Raw genomic sequence first — 18707 nt, 5'->3', positions numbered from 1 at the left:
TCAACTAGCTAAAGCAAGCTGTTATAAGGCAAAACTGGACAGTCACCAAAATGAATCATCCGCTTCTAGAGAGATTCTAGGGGCAATGGCTTTCTAAAATTAAAAAATTTTTTCAGGGAAAATTTTCATATTTCTACCAGCCTTTTGGTAATTTGAAATGCCAGGAAAAAATTAGAACCCGTTTTAACGTTTATTTGACAAACAGACAAGCAAAATAAAGGAATAAGGGAATGAATGTTTATAGTTTTATTCTAAATATTTTTATTAAGCAGTTTAAATATCTTTGATAACTATTAAGTCTACTCAGCTGTGCTTTTCAAAATATGCCGTATTTGTATCTTAACAAATTGTTAAGATGTGAAAAATTTGGACTTTTAATACCTTCATTCAAGATTAGGTTGATTTATGTTTTAGATATTTTCAAAATTAAAAAAAATGTTTGGCACGACTTCATCTATCGTCAATTAAAAGAGATAAAAATTAAAAATAAAATAAAAATCTGCGAAAAATGATCTGTGCAAATCTGTTCAAATAAGAACCATTATGATAATTCTTTGACTTCCCTTTTTTTGTGCCTTTTAAGTTAAAAAAATCCGATTGGTGTGCCGCAATGAATCCATGTCAGTCAACATTTTATTTTACTCATATTATTTTGCGAATTTTTCGTTAAATCTTATTCAATTCTAAAGAAAATTCCGCATTTTCCTTTTTTTTGTTTGTTAGTTTTTAAAGAATTGCAATTATAAATTTTTTCTTAAACAAAAACCAAAAAACACATTCTTTTTAGCTTTATTATAAACAATGACTAGAAAAACAATAATAATATAAAATATATGGTTTATACATTTGAACTTATTGAGAAGGAAGGAGTAACGAAAATTAAGAAGGAAGAATATAATCAATATTCAGAAGGAGGAGCAATAAATATTAAGAAGGAAGGATCGTAATGAATATTGAGAAGGAAGACGTAATGAATTTTAAGAAGGATCGTAATGAATATTGAGAAGGAAGGAGTAATGAATATTAAGAAGGATCGTGATGAATATTGAGAAGGAAGGAGTAATGAATATTAAGAAGGATCGTAATGAATATTGAGAAGGAAGGAGTAATGAATATTAAAAAGGATCGTAACGAATATTGAGAAGGAAGGAGTAATGAATATTAAGAAGGATCGTAATGAATATTGAGAAAGAAGAAGTAATCAATATTAAGAAGGATCATAATGAATGTTGAGAAGATAGGAGTAACGTAAATTAAGAAGGATCGTAATGAATATTGAGAAAGAAGAAGTAATCAATATTAAGAAGGAGGAATAATAAATATTGATAAGGAAGGATTAAAGAGATGAATATTGAGAAGGAAGGATTAAAGAGATGAATATTGAGAAGGAAGGATAAAAGAGATGAATATTGAGAAGGAAGGATTAAAGAGATGAATATTGAGAAGGAAGGATAAAAGAGATGAATATTGAGAAGGAAGGATTAAAGAGGTGTATATTGAGAAGGAGAGTAGGATGGTTGAGCTGGATGAACAGGTTTGGATGCATGACCATAAACAAGCTCAACACAAACCTGCTTCGGTAGAATCAGTTCGATCTAAACAGAAAAACGGTTTTTACTTGTGGGAAAAATTATTAGACATTTAAATCTTTCTTTTTTAATACTTACAGGGTTACATTCAGGAGGTCCTATCTGTACAGTACACTGTTCAGCCTGTACATCTGCAGGTTCAATAGCTGGTACAGATACACATCTAGAGTAAATATAATGTACAGTACACTGTTTAGCCTGTACATCTGCAGGTTCAATAGTTGGTACAGATACACATCTAGAGTAAATATAATGTACAGTACACTGTTTAGCCTGTACATCTGCAGGTTCAATAGCTGGTACATATACACATCTAGAGTAAATATACTGTACAGTACACTGGTTAACCTGTACATCTGCAGGTTCAATAGCTTGTACAGATTCACATCTAGAGTAAATAAACTGTACAGTACACTGTTCAGTCTGTACATCTGCAGGTTCAATAGCTGGTACAGATACACATCTAGAGTAAATAAACTGTACAGTACACTGTTCAGCCAGTACATCTGCAGGTTCAATAGCTGGAACATATACACATCTAGAAAAACAAAGTAAGCACTGGAAAAATAACTTGTGTTTAAGTATAAGTTCACATAGGACCCCAATTTTTTCTAAAATTGTACAGTTTTGCCCAGCTTGCCTGCTGTACTCAGTACACTGAAGTTAACACTCACTGGACTTTTAATCAGGACCTCTAGTTTACCGTGTCTTGAGATATATTGTGGCAGTCGATCGTGAACAAAATTTTACCAGTTGTATTCTTTAAACCAAGGTTATAATGCAAAGAAAGTTATTTTAGAGGTGTGCGCTGCATCTTTTGTACTGCAGTGTTCTGTCTCTGGGCGGTAATGTAAACACAAGACGGATGTTACAGCCTGAAATGGGATCCATCTCTCACATAAAAAAATCAATGAAATATTCTGGTCAAAGGAAACTATTATGTGAATTGTCAAAATTATCTAAATTAAATGCTTTTATCCTCCTCGGATACTAAAAGAACATTGATGCATCTATTCTTGTTTACAAATTTCGCCCAGAGAGAACTGGTTTCAATATGTTCGCAGAGTATACGCAACTGCAATTAACTCTCCTTGCATTATAACTTTTCTTAAAACAATATTTGTAAATTCCTCTCCGAAACATACAGAATATCGTAAACGTTTGAAAGCTTGTAACCCATACGACCTATTGTATAAGGTACCTTTTTAAATTCATTAAACACAGCTAATGGAGATCGAAGACGATTTTCAATTTGACTCTGAATTATGATGTTTGCCGGAAAAAAAATCTTGATTAGATTTCTCCGAAGAATGATAAAAAAATGCTTTTCAAAGAAACATCAAATTAAATCCTAACGATTATTTTTTCTCTTGTCTTCCACTTGAATCCTCCATTTAACAGTTGATAGAGTTCTATTTCCGTAGAATTGGATAAATGAAAAATCATGTTTATAATGTTTTAAAAAACCTGCTTCAAGGATAAGTACCAGGAGTTATTATAAAGTAAATTGCTAAAATATGATTCATCATGATAAACTTTAATCGATGTCCTAATTATCTTGCTTCACTAAGCATTTGTCACCCCCAACGAGGTTATAATCTATAGAGTGGTGATGTACGTTAATCCTTTAACAATTTTTTAGGTCATAAACTATACCGAGAGCGTACTGCATATTTGATTATTATAAGTTGATTCTGGCTTAATCTTTATTAGTAAACAGTTGTAAGTGTACAGTAAAGCTAACTGAGCATACAGGTAGAGAACTATCATCCCCCGGAACACATAGACACCCCCACCTTACCCCCTGGGCCAATAAAGGCTCTAATCTTGTTATGTTTCTTTCTGAGGATACAGGTCAATAAACACTATTATTACATTTTACACCGGTAAGGCATACAGGGTTACCCACAAAGGATGAGACTTCATAAACGACTTTGCAAAATTTATTTAGTTTTGGTTTCCTGCACCTGGAAACTTGTTTTTTTTTCGATACCAAGACATTCAGCAGAACCTTAAAAGACTAGTTTTAGTGCAAAAAAACAAAATCAACCTTTTTACGGTTAGATCATAGATTTTTGGTCGTTATTAAAGTCTCATTCTTTGTGGGCAACCCTGTATAAAGTTTATGTCGGGTTACCTTTGAGATCTTTCTATTATTTTTTATTTCTTATGTTACGGCTAACGCCATTTATTGTGAACTATGGATATACCCAAGCATAGTTGTTTAAGGTTCAAGTTTAAGTGAGATATAATTGTGTAATTCTTGAAACCTGATCAAGAACAGGAATAATAAAAATACTTACTTTTCCTCCGTAATATCCTCACACTCTATACTTGGCAGAACAACCTTTCTGGGTCCACAGTCTTGAACAGGTTCAGGTACCTGTACCTCTACCTGGAGTATATGTATTAGAACTCATGTACCTGTGCCTCTACCTGGAGTATATATGATAGATAAATAAATAAACATAGATAGATTATGTACGCAAAATCACCAAGAATTGTACAGTCCGCGAACTCATACTTCCAGGGGTCAAAGTGTATTTCAATGATAAGCGGGGTGGTTTGGTGTTTTAATGGATTTCATAATAGAGTGTAAAATATCTCCGGGAATGGAACTATTTGAACAACAATATTTCACAGAACAATATATCATATTGACGAGAACTGAAGAAGGACACGAGAAGGACTAAACTAACTTAAATTTCTCTCTACAGAACTCATGTACACCACAAGAACTCAATGACATGAGAACAGCCAATGTTCACAACCGACCTAGTTAATCTATATAATAGGAATATCTTTAAAACATCTCTGTACATTATATCTTTCAAGATGAAAAATGTCGTCTTATGCGCAATCTATCTTTATCTATGGATAGAACTCATGTACCTGTACCTCTACCTGGAGTATATATGATAGAATTCATGTACCCGTACCTCTACCTGGAGTATATATATTAGAACTCATGTACCTGTACCTCTACCTGGAGTATATATGATAGAACTCATGTACCTGTACCTCTACGTGGAGTATATATATGAGAACTCATGTACCTGTACCTCTACCTGGAGTATATATATTAGAACTCTGGTACATGTACCTCCACCTGGAGTATATATGTTAGAACTCATGTACCTGTACCTCTACCTGGAGTATATGTATTAGAACTCAGGTACCTGTACTTATACCTGTTTATATAATATTAGAACGTTAGAGGTGTTTATATAATACAATATTATAATATATAGAAAAAAAAATCGAATTTGTTTGCCTCTGTTACTCCAGGGTAAATATGGGTTCCCTCAAAAATTGTTCCAGCCGTTTGGCTATAGCTTATATATGAGCATTGCAACGCTTGGAATTTAAAAAACGCTTGCATTTTTTTTTAATTTTGAAAAACAAATTTCGAATTTTTTTTAGCCTATGTTACCCATGGGTTCCCTATAAAATTTTCAGCCAATTTTGGTCCAGGCGTTTGGCCATGTATAGCTAACATATATACAAATATATATAAATATAAATATATGAGATTTATTATAAAGTTATATTTTCAACCTGGGTAGGTTTAGGGTGTACTGAAGGAATATTGTAGCAGGTTTCTTGAGCTATCTCCTTACAATGTTGATACGAACCTATATAGACAATACACTTATAAAGATTATTATTTGGGATTTATCTAACGCATTTAATTTGTCCTTATATACCTGGTGGGTTATAAGATATAAAATATTCTTAAAACACGATTTTTAACATAACCCTTGAAGACGAAATGGAAACCTCAAACTGCAAATAAATTAAATAGACTTTCTTATAAAGCTAAGCTTGTATCCAATAGTTCTAATATTGTTCAAAAAGTTCAAAATAATATTGTTAATCTGCAACATATTTTAATTAGTAGTTTTAAAGTAGTCCTCAGATGAAGACTTTTAGATAATGAGTTTAAAACATGATCTCTGCACAATGAGATGAACTTATACCTTATTGGTTAAACTTTTTATTTGACCAATGAGAAAGATAAGAAAAGATAATGAGCTAAAGGGACAGTGAGCGTAATTTCAAATGATTCTCCAAGCAAAGATAGGAATTGTTTTACAACGATATCCAATTAAAAGCTTTGAATTAGATATGAATTAGATATCAATGTTTTTTCCTTTAAACTGTTTATGTTAATTGGCAGTTGCCCATCACATTTTGATGAAGGTTTCAAGGATACCGTTTTAAATTGGACATTGACATCTTTGCATAGAGGTTCACAAGAAATTACGCTTACCCTCCCTTTAATTTATTCTATTTAATAAAACGTTCTAGAAATTCTAAAATTTAATAAAACGTTCTAGAAATTCTTAAATTTAATAAAACGTTCTAGAAATTCTTAAATTTAATAAAACGTTCTAAAAATTCTTAAATTTAATAAAAAGTTCTAGAAATTCTTAAATTTAATAAAACGTTCTAGAAATTCTTAAATTTAATAAAACGTTCTAAAAATTCTTTAATTTAATAAAACGTTCTAGAAATTCTTAAATTTAATAAAACGTTCTAGAAATTCTTAAATTTAATAAAACTTTCTAGAAATTCTTAAATTTAATAAAACATTCTAGAAATTCTTAAATTTATCAACTGATTAAAATATGTTCAACCTTGTTGGTAGCTGTATCCATGATGACGAGGATAAGTAGGTTCACATACCGTCACCATCTGTTTATTACATTCCTTCTCAAATCCAACCTCTACCAGGGTACCCTGACATATACAAAGATAATTTACAGGTTTTTAAGATTTCATTAGGGATTTTAAGATTTCATTAGGGATTTTACGATTTCATACACATTACACAATAATGCACATAACTCCTGGACCACTGGAAACTTACTAATTAGCTCATGTCCACAGTATTGGGGCAAAAGGCCTCTGCAAGGACCTTTAGAAAACCCTCCAGAAACATATGGCGTCCCGAAAAAAAGGATTTTTGAGCCTTTTTTTTCTTTGTTAAAAAATAAACTGAAATACAAAGTAAATGAACCTACCTCAGCTGTTCTAGGTTTGGATTCATATTTGATAGAACAAAGATTTACCATCGCTTCCTCTAAATAAAAAAAAACAGAATAATCATTTCAAGAGTTCAAAACTTTTATATGAACAATTGATCTCGTTATCCACTGAGATAACTTTAGGAAAAAAAATGCTTGATCCTTCAATTTAAATTTTCTTTGTCATGGACCCAACACACAGGATATTGAACAGGAATTAATTAATAAAAAAATACGGATTTAATTGCTTGATCCTCCGGTTCAGAAATTAAAATGTTGACCTTTAGGAATAAAAAAAAATATTTTAATTTTTGAAATATTTGTTCCTCCTTACAAACAAGCGTTTGCAGATTAATCTATTCAAAATTGATTAAAATGAATTTCAGAATTCCAATTATACTCAGGAATAATTCAAGCAATGTATTAAACTCTAAGAATAATGAAATAGACAAATGAAAATGTACATTTTTAATTGTGAAGTACAATTGACATTAAACTAACTCATCAAGGCAACAACAGCGCAAGATTTGGTGTACCGTGCTGTTTTGCCAATATATAGTCTGTATGTGTACTGCGGAGCTTGCTCTAGCGGCTTAAAAGTCAGCCCGGAGTTTAGAGTGCTATGCCATGCTGGTTCAAGAAGTAGATTAGGAAAAGTTTAAGTAAACAAGAGCATAAAAGTAACTAGTATAATAGAACTGAAAAACTTTTTTTCTATAATTTTTTTACTATGGTTTCTTTGCCAAGTATTTATCTTTTCTGTCCCGCAGAGAGCAGTTCATCAACTTTTTGCTTATTCTGTTCTTTATACAGTTATGCAACTATATAAATATGTAAAGTTTAGAACAAACAAAATATTAGTTTCCTTACAATTCTTGTAACCACTGTTTTCAATAAAAATAAAACAATATTTCAGTTTATCAATAAATAATGACAGGTTTATTTAGAACTAAGTATCCTCCATCTTGTTTTATCATCTCTAAAAAACCCTCATTTATCTTATTTTCTTCGACATCGTAATTCCAGAGAAAACATTTTAGTTTGGGGTTTTAGATTGATAGCAACCAATTCCTTTGTTATTATGATATTATCGGTAAAGGGCGTATTAAGGGGGGGCTATAGGAGTTGAGCCCCGCCCCACCATGTATATTTTTGCAACCCGATGCTGTCGATCTTTGAAATTTCAAACTGTTTTTTCAAAATAATCTTAGTTTGAAATATCAATGGTTTACACCATCGGGTTGCAAATATACAGGAATAAAAAATTAGAGTTTGAGGCAAAACTCAATTTCTTAAAAGGTTAAACCACCTGTAGTTTGAGTGCACACTGTTCTAGTAATAGTTAAACATTTGTCTGTTTCTCCAATCCTAGTTCCCTGCAGGGTTACAGGTTCACAGCTAGATATAAAACTAGGTGTACAAACCTCAGCAGTAAGTTTCTCATCCTACAATAATAACAAAGGCTTTCCAGATAAATGAGAAATGATATAACTGAAAAACAGAAATGTTCTAACCCCTCTATCTCTGCATCCTGATGGTGTACACTTTTTATATTTTAGACTTAGGCTATTTGATTTATCAGAATTCAGAGTTTGAAATATTAAGGATCTACGACATAGATATATAGGGATTAGAAAACCAGAGTTTATGGCAAAAACAATCGGTTAAAGACTCAAAATACTTGCCTAATTAAAAAAAAATGAGTTTTGAGCATTCAAAAGCTACCAACCATAATAAACAGAATATGTCATCTGAAACTATAATAAACAGAATATATCAGCTGAAACCTTGATAAACAGAATATGTCAACTGAAACCATAATAAACAGAATATTTCAGCTGAAACCATAATAAACAGAATATATCAGCTGAAACCTTGATAAACAGAATATATCAGCTGAAACCTTGATAAACATATTAAGTAAGCTGAAACCATAAAAAAAAAACAGAATATGGCCACTGAAACCATAAAATAAACTAATAAAAAACTCGTTAATCTAAATGTTTATTTTTCATATATTTATAATATATACAGATCTATTATATTTGCTAGATCAAACAGTCAACGTTTGAAGTATAGCGGGTTTACACCATCAGGTTACACCGATATTGAAATAAGAATATGAGACGAGTAATATATTTCTTTTTTTAAAACTTTTACTGCAGGCTTTAAAATACTAGATTGGAAACCCAGCTTTGCCTTGAAACTAAGTTTGCTTCAGAAGAGTTAAGAACTTTTACAAAGATACTCAATCAAAATTTGAGGTAAACCGAGGTTTCTGGTTTATGATCGGACAAATAAACAAAAAGAGATTACTACTTTATATATATATTTAGATATATACGAATCTAACCTGGACTGTGCAATTGTGTGTTGGTGACTCTTCATAGTTGGAGTATGGAGCATGTTTGGAATACTTCGGAGCAGGTTTAGAATATTTAGGAGCAGGCTGAGAATATTTGGGAGCAGGTTCAGCGTATTGAGGAGCAGGCTGGGAATATTTAGGAGCGGGTTCTGGATACTGTGGACCAGGTTCAGCATATTCAGGAGCAGGTTCAGGATAGTTGGATAGAGGAGGTGGAGTTGTGAAGGTTGGAGGAGAGGGTGGAGAATACGGATTAGGAGATCTAAACAAAACCAAGATGATTAGATTTTTTTTTAGAAATCCCTAATCCCCTGTGCAGTATTAAATATTTTATTCTTTAAGTAACTGTAAGGAGCCCTCAATGTAAATAGGGGATGCTCGATTTACAATGGTACCCTTCAAACCTGTGACTGATAAACAAAGGAAGAGAACTCCTTGGATTACTGTTTGTTAGGATTAACGATCAAAACGACTATAGTCCTCAAATGTGATAAAATATGTGTTTAAATAAGTTCATATTAACATGATTAAATTTATATTTGTTTAAATGCTATAAAAGCCGGCTTCAGTTCAATCGGATATTAGTCCAATTGATATAGCATCGTATATGTATTTGTAATCAAACATATCTTTATTACATGTAGTGGGAAATGAGCTCCTTTTTTTGTTAATCTTAAAATTATTTTTATCTTTAGTTTGTATCCAGGAAAGTATCTAAAATGCAACCAATCAGAGTGTCGATTGTAGAAACCAAACAGCCAATTAGAAGCCGAAAAATGTGAAATTTTTCGTGCCATTTAATGAGAGAACTCTTAATGATCTGAATCCGGAATAGGGAAAAAGGAATCAAAAGTGGATATTCAGATTAAGCGATCGGTATTAAGGGTCTCCAATTCTGAAGTTTTCAGCTCTTAACGATTAAAAGGATTGATCAAATTTGCCGACCCTGTCTTCTGATTTAAAATAACGTAGTATAGTACTTGCCCAGATGATGCCTCGTAGCCTATTGGATTGGGTTGGGAGGAGAAGAAGCTTCCTGAATTAAAGGAACCAAACCCTTGATCAGATTTTACTAGGTTTAGTAGTCCTAGGATCAGTAGTTTCATTTTGCAGGTTTGGAGTAGGGTTTAGTAGGAGTAGGAGTAGGAGAAGTGGATCAGGGTTTAGTAGGAGTAGTTGAGTACTACTGGAGTACTGGGTTTGTGAAGTTAAAGTTAATATTTAATCAAAATATATTATTTAACTCGTAAACATAAACCTGGAACAAAGTTTAACTTAAAATCTATTTACAAATATATCAAGTTATATCAAGTTTACTGTTTCTGGGTTTCACATTTTATTTCAAACTATTCCCAACCGTGAGCGGGGAAATTAAATAAAATTAGAATCTATTCAGTTTCAGAGTTTGATCAAAATTGGAAAAATAAGATTTTTCCCTAGCTCACATTTTGTTAAAATGCTTTAAATAAAATTTGCCACATTTTCAGAAACTAAATGTTTGAAATTAAGTTTTTTTCTATAAGCTTTTAAGAAATAAGATTTTAAGATTGCGTTTTATTTCCTGTTTGCTGTTAATTTTATAGGATTTTCCGAAGCAACTATTTTAAGGATTTAAAGGATTTTTAAACCTCAGATTGAAAAATATAAAATATTAAAAAAGATATTGGTTAACAGTTGTCTGTTGAGAAGTGTGGGTAAAAACATTATAATAATATTGGTTAACAGTTGTCTGTTGAGAAGTGTGGGTAAAAACATTATAATAATATTGGTTAACAGTTGTCTGCTAAGAAGTGTGGGTAAAAACATTATAATAATATTGGTTAACAGTTGTCTGCTAAGAAGTGTAGGTAAAAAAATTATAATAATATTGGTTAACAGTTGTCTGCTAAGAAGTGTGGGTACTACTGGAGAAGTAGGACTAATTACTATACTTTAATACGTCTAAACTGTTCGTCATGCTGCGGGAATAAAACAACTCTGAAGTAATCAGAACCCGTGAGAATAGTTTAATGGTAAGACATCCATGTGACAACCTTCACAAACCCAAACCATATCATTCATTGATAAATAAATGGTTTTTTTTTATAATTTATTAAATAAAAAGTCCAGTAAGTATTAAATTTTTATTAAATAGCTTTAACTTTTTTGTTATATAAGCAACAGATCTAAAATTGCATTTTTAGTAAACCCTTGAAAAAAGAACAACAAAACGTGTGTCACAGTCTGTTATTTGTCAAAAACCAACAATTTTTTTACATTTTACATCCCCAAAGCAAAAAAATTAAATTGCTCTAATATGTATATTACAGGGTGTCCAACGAAACATGACAGTTTATTTCTTTAAAATTTCTAATTCATATATATTTTACTGTGAAATCAATTTTACTATGATATAAAAGTCATATAAAAAATGTTAGTAGTCTCTTTAGTATTAAACAAATATTTTCATTCATATAATACTGGTCTCTTAAACAAAAATTCGTAAAAAATTCTGTAAAAGACCAAATTTTCTAAAATAGTCAAAATGTTCAGACCTACGAACAAGTTTAAAATACCAAATGCGAAATATCTACATTTAATGGGTAAACATGTTGTCTAAAGTTAAGACATTATGACTGAAGGCGTTATTTAGGCTCCAAGTCGCCCTTGCAAATTAATTAAACATATAATTATCCCCTTTTCAAGAATGGGATTATTGAGGAACAAATCTAATTATTTCTTTGTAGATTATGATAATTTTCTCGGGATTTTCTGTCTCAGCCAAAAAAAGTATTGTTTCTATCAGTAATGTTCCAAAACCAATGTTGCAGTCATGTTAGACTTATACAATATACAGGATGTACAAATAAAAAAATCAATAATGAAATAAATAAATAAATTTACTGAAATACTATGATTCTTGTACAGAGATTTCAACATGTATATTAGATTTAACTAAATTAGACTTCATTTTTTGCCATAAGCTCTGGTTTTCTAATACTATATCTTTGTAACCCAATGTCGTAGACCTTTGATATTTCAAACTTTAAATTATGTTAGCCCAAATAATCTAAGTTAGAAAAATGCAAGGTTTACACCATCAGGTTGCAAAGATATATGTGTTAAAAAAGGCTCAATTCTTTTGGACACTCTAAACATATATTTTCTTCTTGGCAGTGTTTAATGAAAGGAGAATCCAGCTATAGATGAGTATATAGGGGGGGGGGGCTTAATTATATTATTTAGGTGTAGCTTAAGTACAACCCCTGGTTTATTAAAAATCGTTCCATACTTGACAGAAAACTGTCTCAAAAGGTCAATCTGTGTTATAAGCCACCTATAGGGAAGAAAACAGTTTTTGTACATCTCACCAAGTTTTACGGTTTGTTTGTCTACAAATGATGAGAGTCTTTACCACAAACTCAAACTTTCTATTCCCTATATCTTTGCAACCTGATGATGTAACCCTTTGATATTTCTAACTTAGATTAGTTGATCTAACAAAAATTTATCTAAGGTTTACGACATTGGGTTGCAAAGATATAAGGATTACAAAATCGGAAAATGTGGCAAAAGACTCAATTCCTTTCAAAGTTTTAATAAATTGTTGTTATGCCCTGGCTCTTGGTTAAAACAATGATCTAAAAGATTAACTTGCATGTTTGATTACAAAAAAACTAACAACGTTAAGATTGATCTTCGAACTGTATTCTATTGAGTATAATTCCTGAATATTTTACATTTGTCATCCTTCCGTCTCAATGAAACGAATAAATAGAACTGTTTTGCATTCCAAAAATAAAGTTTTTGTAAAAAAAAGTACAGCGGTGTCTAAAAAAATAATATTTTTAAGCTAACGTGGCGACGATTGAACCTTAATAAAAACAAGAGTTTCCATATTCATGTTATATATTACAATTGTTATGTACAATTGTTATGTACAATTGTTATGTACAATTGTTATGTTTTAAACGTTTGCAGTACTATTACCCATGGTTCGGATGAGCTTCTACTCGTTATATAATTTTGTAATCAGTGAATATTAAATGAAGAGGAAAAAATAGTTTAAGTTTGTTGTCCAGGCTCGGAAACAGAGGATCTGCTGTCAACCCTAATATAAATATGAAATTATTAAGAAGGAAAATTAATTTGTTTAGTTTTAGCTAAATGAATATGGAACCAAACCAAGTAAAACTGAAAAGCGAGAAAGGAATTGAGTTTTTGTCACAAATTCCAATTTTATAGTACCAAAATCTCAACAACCAAATGATACATACCTTTCATATTTCAAACTTACATTGTTAGATCCACCAGAATTCTTAGTTTGAAATATCTACGGTCTACGATATTTGGTTTTAAAGAAATTGGGATTTAAAAATCCGAGTTTGTGGCAAAGACTCAATTTCTTTACGAATATACAATATTATATATAATATAAGCTGGTAAAACGGCTAAATCAAATTGTCTGATTTTTTTTAGGACACCCATGGGTATGACATAGGATAAAACATTAATATTTATTCATTCGAATTTTTCAGCTAGTATATAAAAAATAAATAAATAAAACACTTTTCAAATGTTGAAAGAATTGTGTTGAATGCAATGATGTAGAACCAATGTTAAGTCACTCTCAGGTTCCCGTGAAAATAAAGCCACATATTAAACATGACAATACAAACCTGGAGAGGAAAACATGTTAAAGGGACTGTAAACGTATTTTAAAGTGACTTTACAAGCAAAGATGACAATGCCCGATTCACAATATGAATTAGATATCCTTGTCAATGACTTTGAAAACTGATATTTACAATTGTGGGTTTTCTACAAAAGTAACTTGCCCATTTCTCCTGCAGAAAAACATATATATGAATTAATTAGAAGAGTAAAACACTTTTAAACCAGGGAAAAACAACATTATCTTCCAGATTCTTGATCAAATAAATATTTCAAGGGTACCATTGTGAATCGGACATTGTCATGTTTGCATTAAGGGTGGATTAAAATTACGCTTATGCATGATCCCTTTAAACCATTATAACCCTGACTTGGTCCGTGAACCTCAATACATTTATATTTTTAACCATGGAGACAATAGACAAGCTGAAATCAAGTAAACTCCAGATTGGCATAGTTCTGCCAAATAATTACATGCATTATCATATTGTTTGAAACTTTACACCCTGACAAGTTATCAGTGTTCAGCGGCTGGTAAATTAAAGTCAGTTCCGAGGAAATAATTGTGGAAATCACGCACCCCTCCCCCTTTAGTAAAAGTATATTCAACCAAAAGTCTAATCGCGTCAATCTTGTTGCTGCACCGGCTAGTCCTATTTAGTGTCTGCTTTATTTACCCAATGGACGGGCGATACAGTACTAACTGGGACCGGAAAAGTTGAACCGGCTCGGAAATCAAAAGTACTACGGCTGCTCGTGAAGTTAATTGAAAAAAACAGGAAAAGAAAAATGTATTTATAAATTTTTTTCGACGTATAGTTTTGCTTAGACATTTTCGGTTTTTTTTTTTGCCCTGACGCTTCCTATCTTAACGTATTTTGATGAGTTCTTATATTTGACTGTAAAATGAAAAATCTTACATGACACAATTTTGACTGATTTTATTTTACAGTTTATTCAGATTTATCTAATAGTATTAACTAAATATGATTTAATTATTATTGACCATGTATAGTTTAGATGCCAAATATATTTTCACGCTTTAAAGCACAGAACCTGGCTACTCAGTTTGGTCTGGTTACCCAGACAGAGACATATACTATAAAGTATTTTTTGGTCTGGTGTTACCAGACAGAGACATATACTGCAGAGTACAGTTTGGTCTGGTGTTATTAGACAGACACGTATACTGCAGAGTACAGTTCAGTCTGATGTTATCAGACAGAGACATACACTGCAGAGAACATTTTGGTCTGGTTATCCAGCCAGAGACATATACTGCAGTTGCAGATAGCAGTTTGGTCTAGTGTTATCAGACAAAGATATATACTGCAGAGAACAGTTTGGTCTGGTGTTATCAGACAGAGACATTTACTGCAGAGAACAGTTTGGCCTGGTGTTATCAGACAGAGACATAAACTGCATGATAACAGTTTGGTCTGGTGTTATCAGACAGAGACATAAACTGTATGATAACAGTTTGGTCTGGTGTTATCAGACAGAGACATATACTGCAGAGAACAGTTTGGTCTGGTGTTATCAGACAGAGACATTTACTGCAGAGAACAGTTTGGTCTGGTGTTATCAGACGAAATTATTGTTTTATTCTAAACCCGGAATATACAAATATCAAGAAATCCCCGAGACATAGTCGAATCAAGTAAATAAATTCTACCTCGAACTCATCCTTGTGGTAGAACGTAACGTCGATGATCGCCTCACTGCTCATATATCTCTGCAAGACGGTTCCAAATAGCGTTCGTTCTAAATAAGGTAAAATATATCAGTCAAATATATATAAAACTAAAATATGACATATTACATTGATAAAAGCATAAAAAAAATCGGCGGTACATAAAAAACACAACTATATAAACATTAAAATCAGCGACGCTTCTTTCTTGTATGCGTAGACCCGATCATCGCCCATAAATGAAGAAAATTTCATCGGCCGACCGCGGCCCCTGCTTCATGAATAATTTACCTCTAATTTGCCACAATATCTGAAACTATGCGCTCTTAACTTCGTGATACTATTCCATTCCTCTGAAATAATATTCACCCTTTAATAACTCATCAAAACCATTATATTCGGTCACTTTCTCAGTATAGAATCAGAATGACTTGAACGATTTGAACCTCCCTCCGATCTACCCACGGTACTTTTCAGAATCCATCCGGTATTCGCGCAGATATACGTTCCTTCCATATCATTACTGTCCGCCTTAATTTTCGCCGGCCCTTCGTCCGACCCTAGCTTATAAACGTTACTAGAACAAGCATATTCCTGGGTCGGCTTCGTTCATTCTACTCACGGGTATATCCTGGCACGGACTCATCTCTCCGGCCTTATTTAACCCCGCAACCTCGTCGTCCGACGCGGGATCACGCAACCTCATCCTTCATATTACAACCATTTAATGATATAAGGGTTAAAAATACGTATTTCTGCTACTCTTTTACTTCTCCTTTCTCCATGTTTACTTTATCCAATGCATCTCATAAATAAAAAAGAACTTGGTTTGGACGAGATTACTATGGTTTCGAATCTATAAAATAAATACTTATCATCCCTTTATGCTATGGTTTCGGAGAATCAATCCCGAATTTCTCCTTATAAAACACTCCCCCGCGGGGGAACATGAGGGATAAGAATCTCCGATCATTAATAATCCAACACATCAGAAAACAACTTTATTTATATTTTCAAACAACGACTTATTATGAGGCAGATAAAATATGCCAACTAGATTTTAACATATTTACATATAAGCTCTAGACTCCCTTAAGTTTATAAAGATTTGATTGAGCTATCAAATCTGCAATCTATTTTTTCTTTTGGGAAACTACATAAACACGAGCTTTAAACAATAAGTGTTATATATACAGAGAACCAAAACTCTTTTGGATTTATAAAGATTTGACCAAGTTACCAAATCTGCAATCTATCTTGGGACAAATAGTAAAATAAAAATAAAAAAAATGAGCTTCAAACAATCCTTATCTTTCCATCGGGCTCCAGGTTAGAGCTCCTCCATAAATTGCGTCTCCAGGACGCAATCCTCGTCCGATCTCTTTCCCTTCATCCTAGCTTCCAACTCCTCATCTGATTCTGTCAACTTCCTTCCAGGATACTCATAATGATCGAGATCAACCACCTCCCTCAAGATATTTTCCAGCTGGCTTGCTGAGCCGGATTTCTTCTTCTTCCCTTTCTTCTTCCCGGCCTTCAGAGTCAGGATCCTCTTACATTTTGGAGCCCTTTCACTGGCTCCGGAGTACACCTCCTCGATCCCCGACTCTTCGGACTCTGGCTCCGACTCAGACACTGAGGTTGGTTGAGGGTTTACCCTCGAACCTAACCGAGAACGTGCTGAGCTTAACCTTCTTCTCTTCTTACTGGATTCCTCCTCCTCTTCCTGTCTCCGGAGATCTCTCTTCCTTTTCCTCCTTAGCTTCCACTCCGGTAGTTGAGGAAGATTCTCCCTCCACCTAGACCTCTCCACCTTGTCCTTAGAGCTGATTATTTTAGACAAATACTCCGCTCTTTTTACATACGCTTCGTGCTCGATCTTCGTCTTCTCCATCATCGCTTCCGCCCTCATCAGCTGTCTCTTTAGTTTCTCATCCTGATCCTCGTCTAACAGTGGTATCTTGATCGTAGGCCGGTTCACGACCCTCCAGAAGACCAACCTAATACTGTCGTAGACTGGCCTAAAGTACAGCTTGTAATCCTTATCTACGTCCATCCTCTGGAGAAAGTTCACAATCCTGTTTGGGTACATTCTGCACCACTCCATTAATGCTAGCTTCTGGATCCGCCCGTTCTGCGTACAGAAGCGGAGGATCTTAGAACACTTATCCTTTGCTGGGTCTAACTCCAGGATAGGAGTTTCCAAGGATACTGGTCTAACCATTTCCAGTTTCGTTGATTCTGGAACCTCCTCCGTCCAGATAACTTTCTTCAATACTGATCTAGATATCCCGAACCTGGCATACTCTCTCAGCTCCTGAGAAATGTCTGGTAAAGTGAGACCAAACCTCCATGGATAATTTAACCTTTTAAGCAGCTCCATCTGGTGGATGAACTTGATCCGAGCTTGGAGTAGGAACCTACACCCTCCAGAGGTTATAGTGGGCCACCCGCCTATCAACTTCTTCCAGACTCTTATCCGGTTAGGTATGTGATCTGACAGGATTGATCCGTCCACTAACCTGAACCTTAGTGAGTCTATTAAACCTTTCCTTGAACCAGCTGCTTGAGCTGCATCTGCGTTCACCTCCACTCCTTCCAATGAAGTCCTGGTCCAATCCATGAAGAACGCTGTAAATTCCACTTGGCTACATTCTAGATACTTGCAGCAGATTTCCGGATCCGGGAAAGTGTCCGCTTGCAGAATACCTGCTAATGTGGTATAACACATATATCCAAACCTGATGTCTCCCAATCCGTACACTTGGAGAGCTTTAGGTATTTCTGCCCATCTCCACCCCCACTTATCATCTCCGGTGCTGCACGTCTTGTTCAGGATTGTGCCCATTACTTGAACTCCCAATGCCGTCATATTCCTGGCATTAAATTCGTAACCTGCTAATACTGCCAAGGAACCCAATTCTATAGACCCTTTCATCTCTATTTCCTTCCCTGAGATTAGTGAAAAGAAAAACTCAATATCTGTTATGTCCCTCGCTACTCCTACTCCAGTAGCTACAGGTATCTCCGTGAGAAATTCCAACAGTTCATCTTGCACCGTTAGTCTGTTGATCACATAATCTCCGCTCCTATCTCGTTGCAGAACTACTGAGATGATAAGACAAAATCTTACTCCGTCTCCTAACATTATCTTAGCTGGGAGGGGTATGAATCTATCCTCCTCCTCCAGCTTCGTTGAACCCTTAGGTTCTTTCTTCTTAGATAATTTCTTTCCCTTCTCCAGGTCTAGTCTTCCTGCCATCCTCATCATGTCGTACAACGTCATTGATACCTGCTCGTTATCTAGGCTGACCACCTGGGTTGGACATTTCTCCTGTGTTGCAATCCAGTGATTCCAAAACCATTCCACTGTCTCC

General features: G+C 33.7%; 1 protein-coding gene across 1 annotated transcript in view; it reads right to left on the bottom strand.

Annotated features, from left to right (window-relative positions):
* Window positions 1-773: 773 nt before the first annotated feature.
* The window catches only part of LOC111701477 (protein piccolo), a 30006-nt gene continuing 12072 nt past the window's right edge, over window positions 774-18707 (bottom strand). Inside the window, exons 3-14 of the mRNA XM_023472773.1 lie at window positions 15622-15683; window positions 15313-15401; window positions 12954-13074; window positions 9969-10242; window positions 8973-9246; window positions 7929-8064; window positions 6617-6675; window positions 6230-6332; window positions 5148-5224; window positions 3893-3984; window positions 1668-1752; window positions 774-1595 (exon numbers count right to left, since the gene is read on the bottom strand). Coding sequence (XP_023328541.1) covers window positions 1482-1595; window positions 1668-1752; window positions 3893-3984; window positions 5148-5224; window positions 6230-6332; window positions 6617-6675; window positions 7929-8064; window positions 8973-9246; window positions 9969-10090 — 1062 coding nt within the window. The 5' untranslated portion in view covers window positions 10091-10242; window positions 12954-13074; window positions 15313-15401; window positions 15622-15683 and the 3' untranslated portion in view covers window positions 774-1481. The remainder of the gene's footprint in view (window positions 1596-1667; window positions 1753-3892; window positions 3985-5147; window positions 5225-6229; window positions 6333-6616; window positions 6676-7928; window positions 8065-8972; window positions 9247-9968; window positions 10243-12953; window positions 13075-15312; window positions 15402-15621; window positions 15684-18707) is intronic.

This window comes from Eurytemora carolleeae, unplaced genomic scaffold (assembly GCF_000591075.1).
Source record: "Eurytemora carolleeae unplaced genomic scaffold, Eaff_2.0 scaffold372, whole genome shotgun sequence".
Classification (NCBI taxonomy): domain Eukaryota; kingdom Metazoa; phylum Arthropoda; class Copepoda; order Calanoida; family Temoridae; genus Eurytemora; species Eurytemora carolleeae.
The sequence above is the reverse complement of the archived record's forward strand: the minus strand, read 5'-3'. Positions and strand labels throughout refer to the sequence as shown.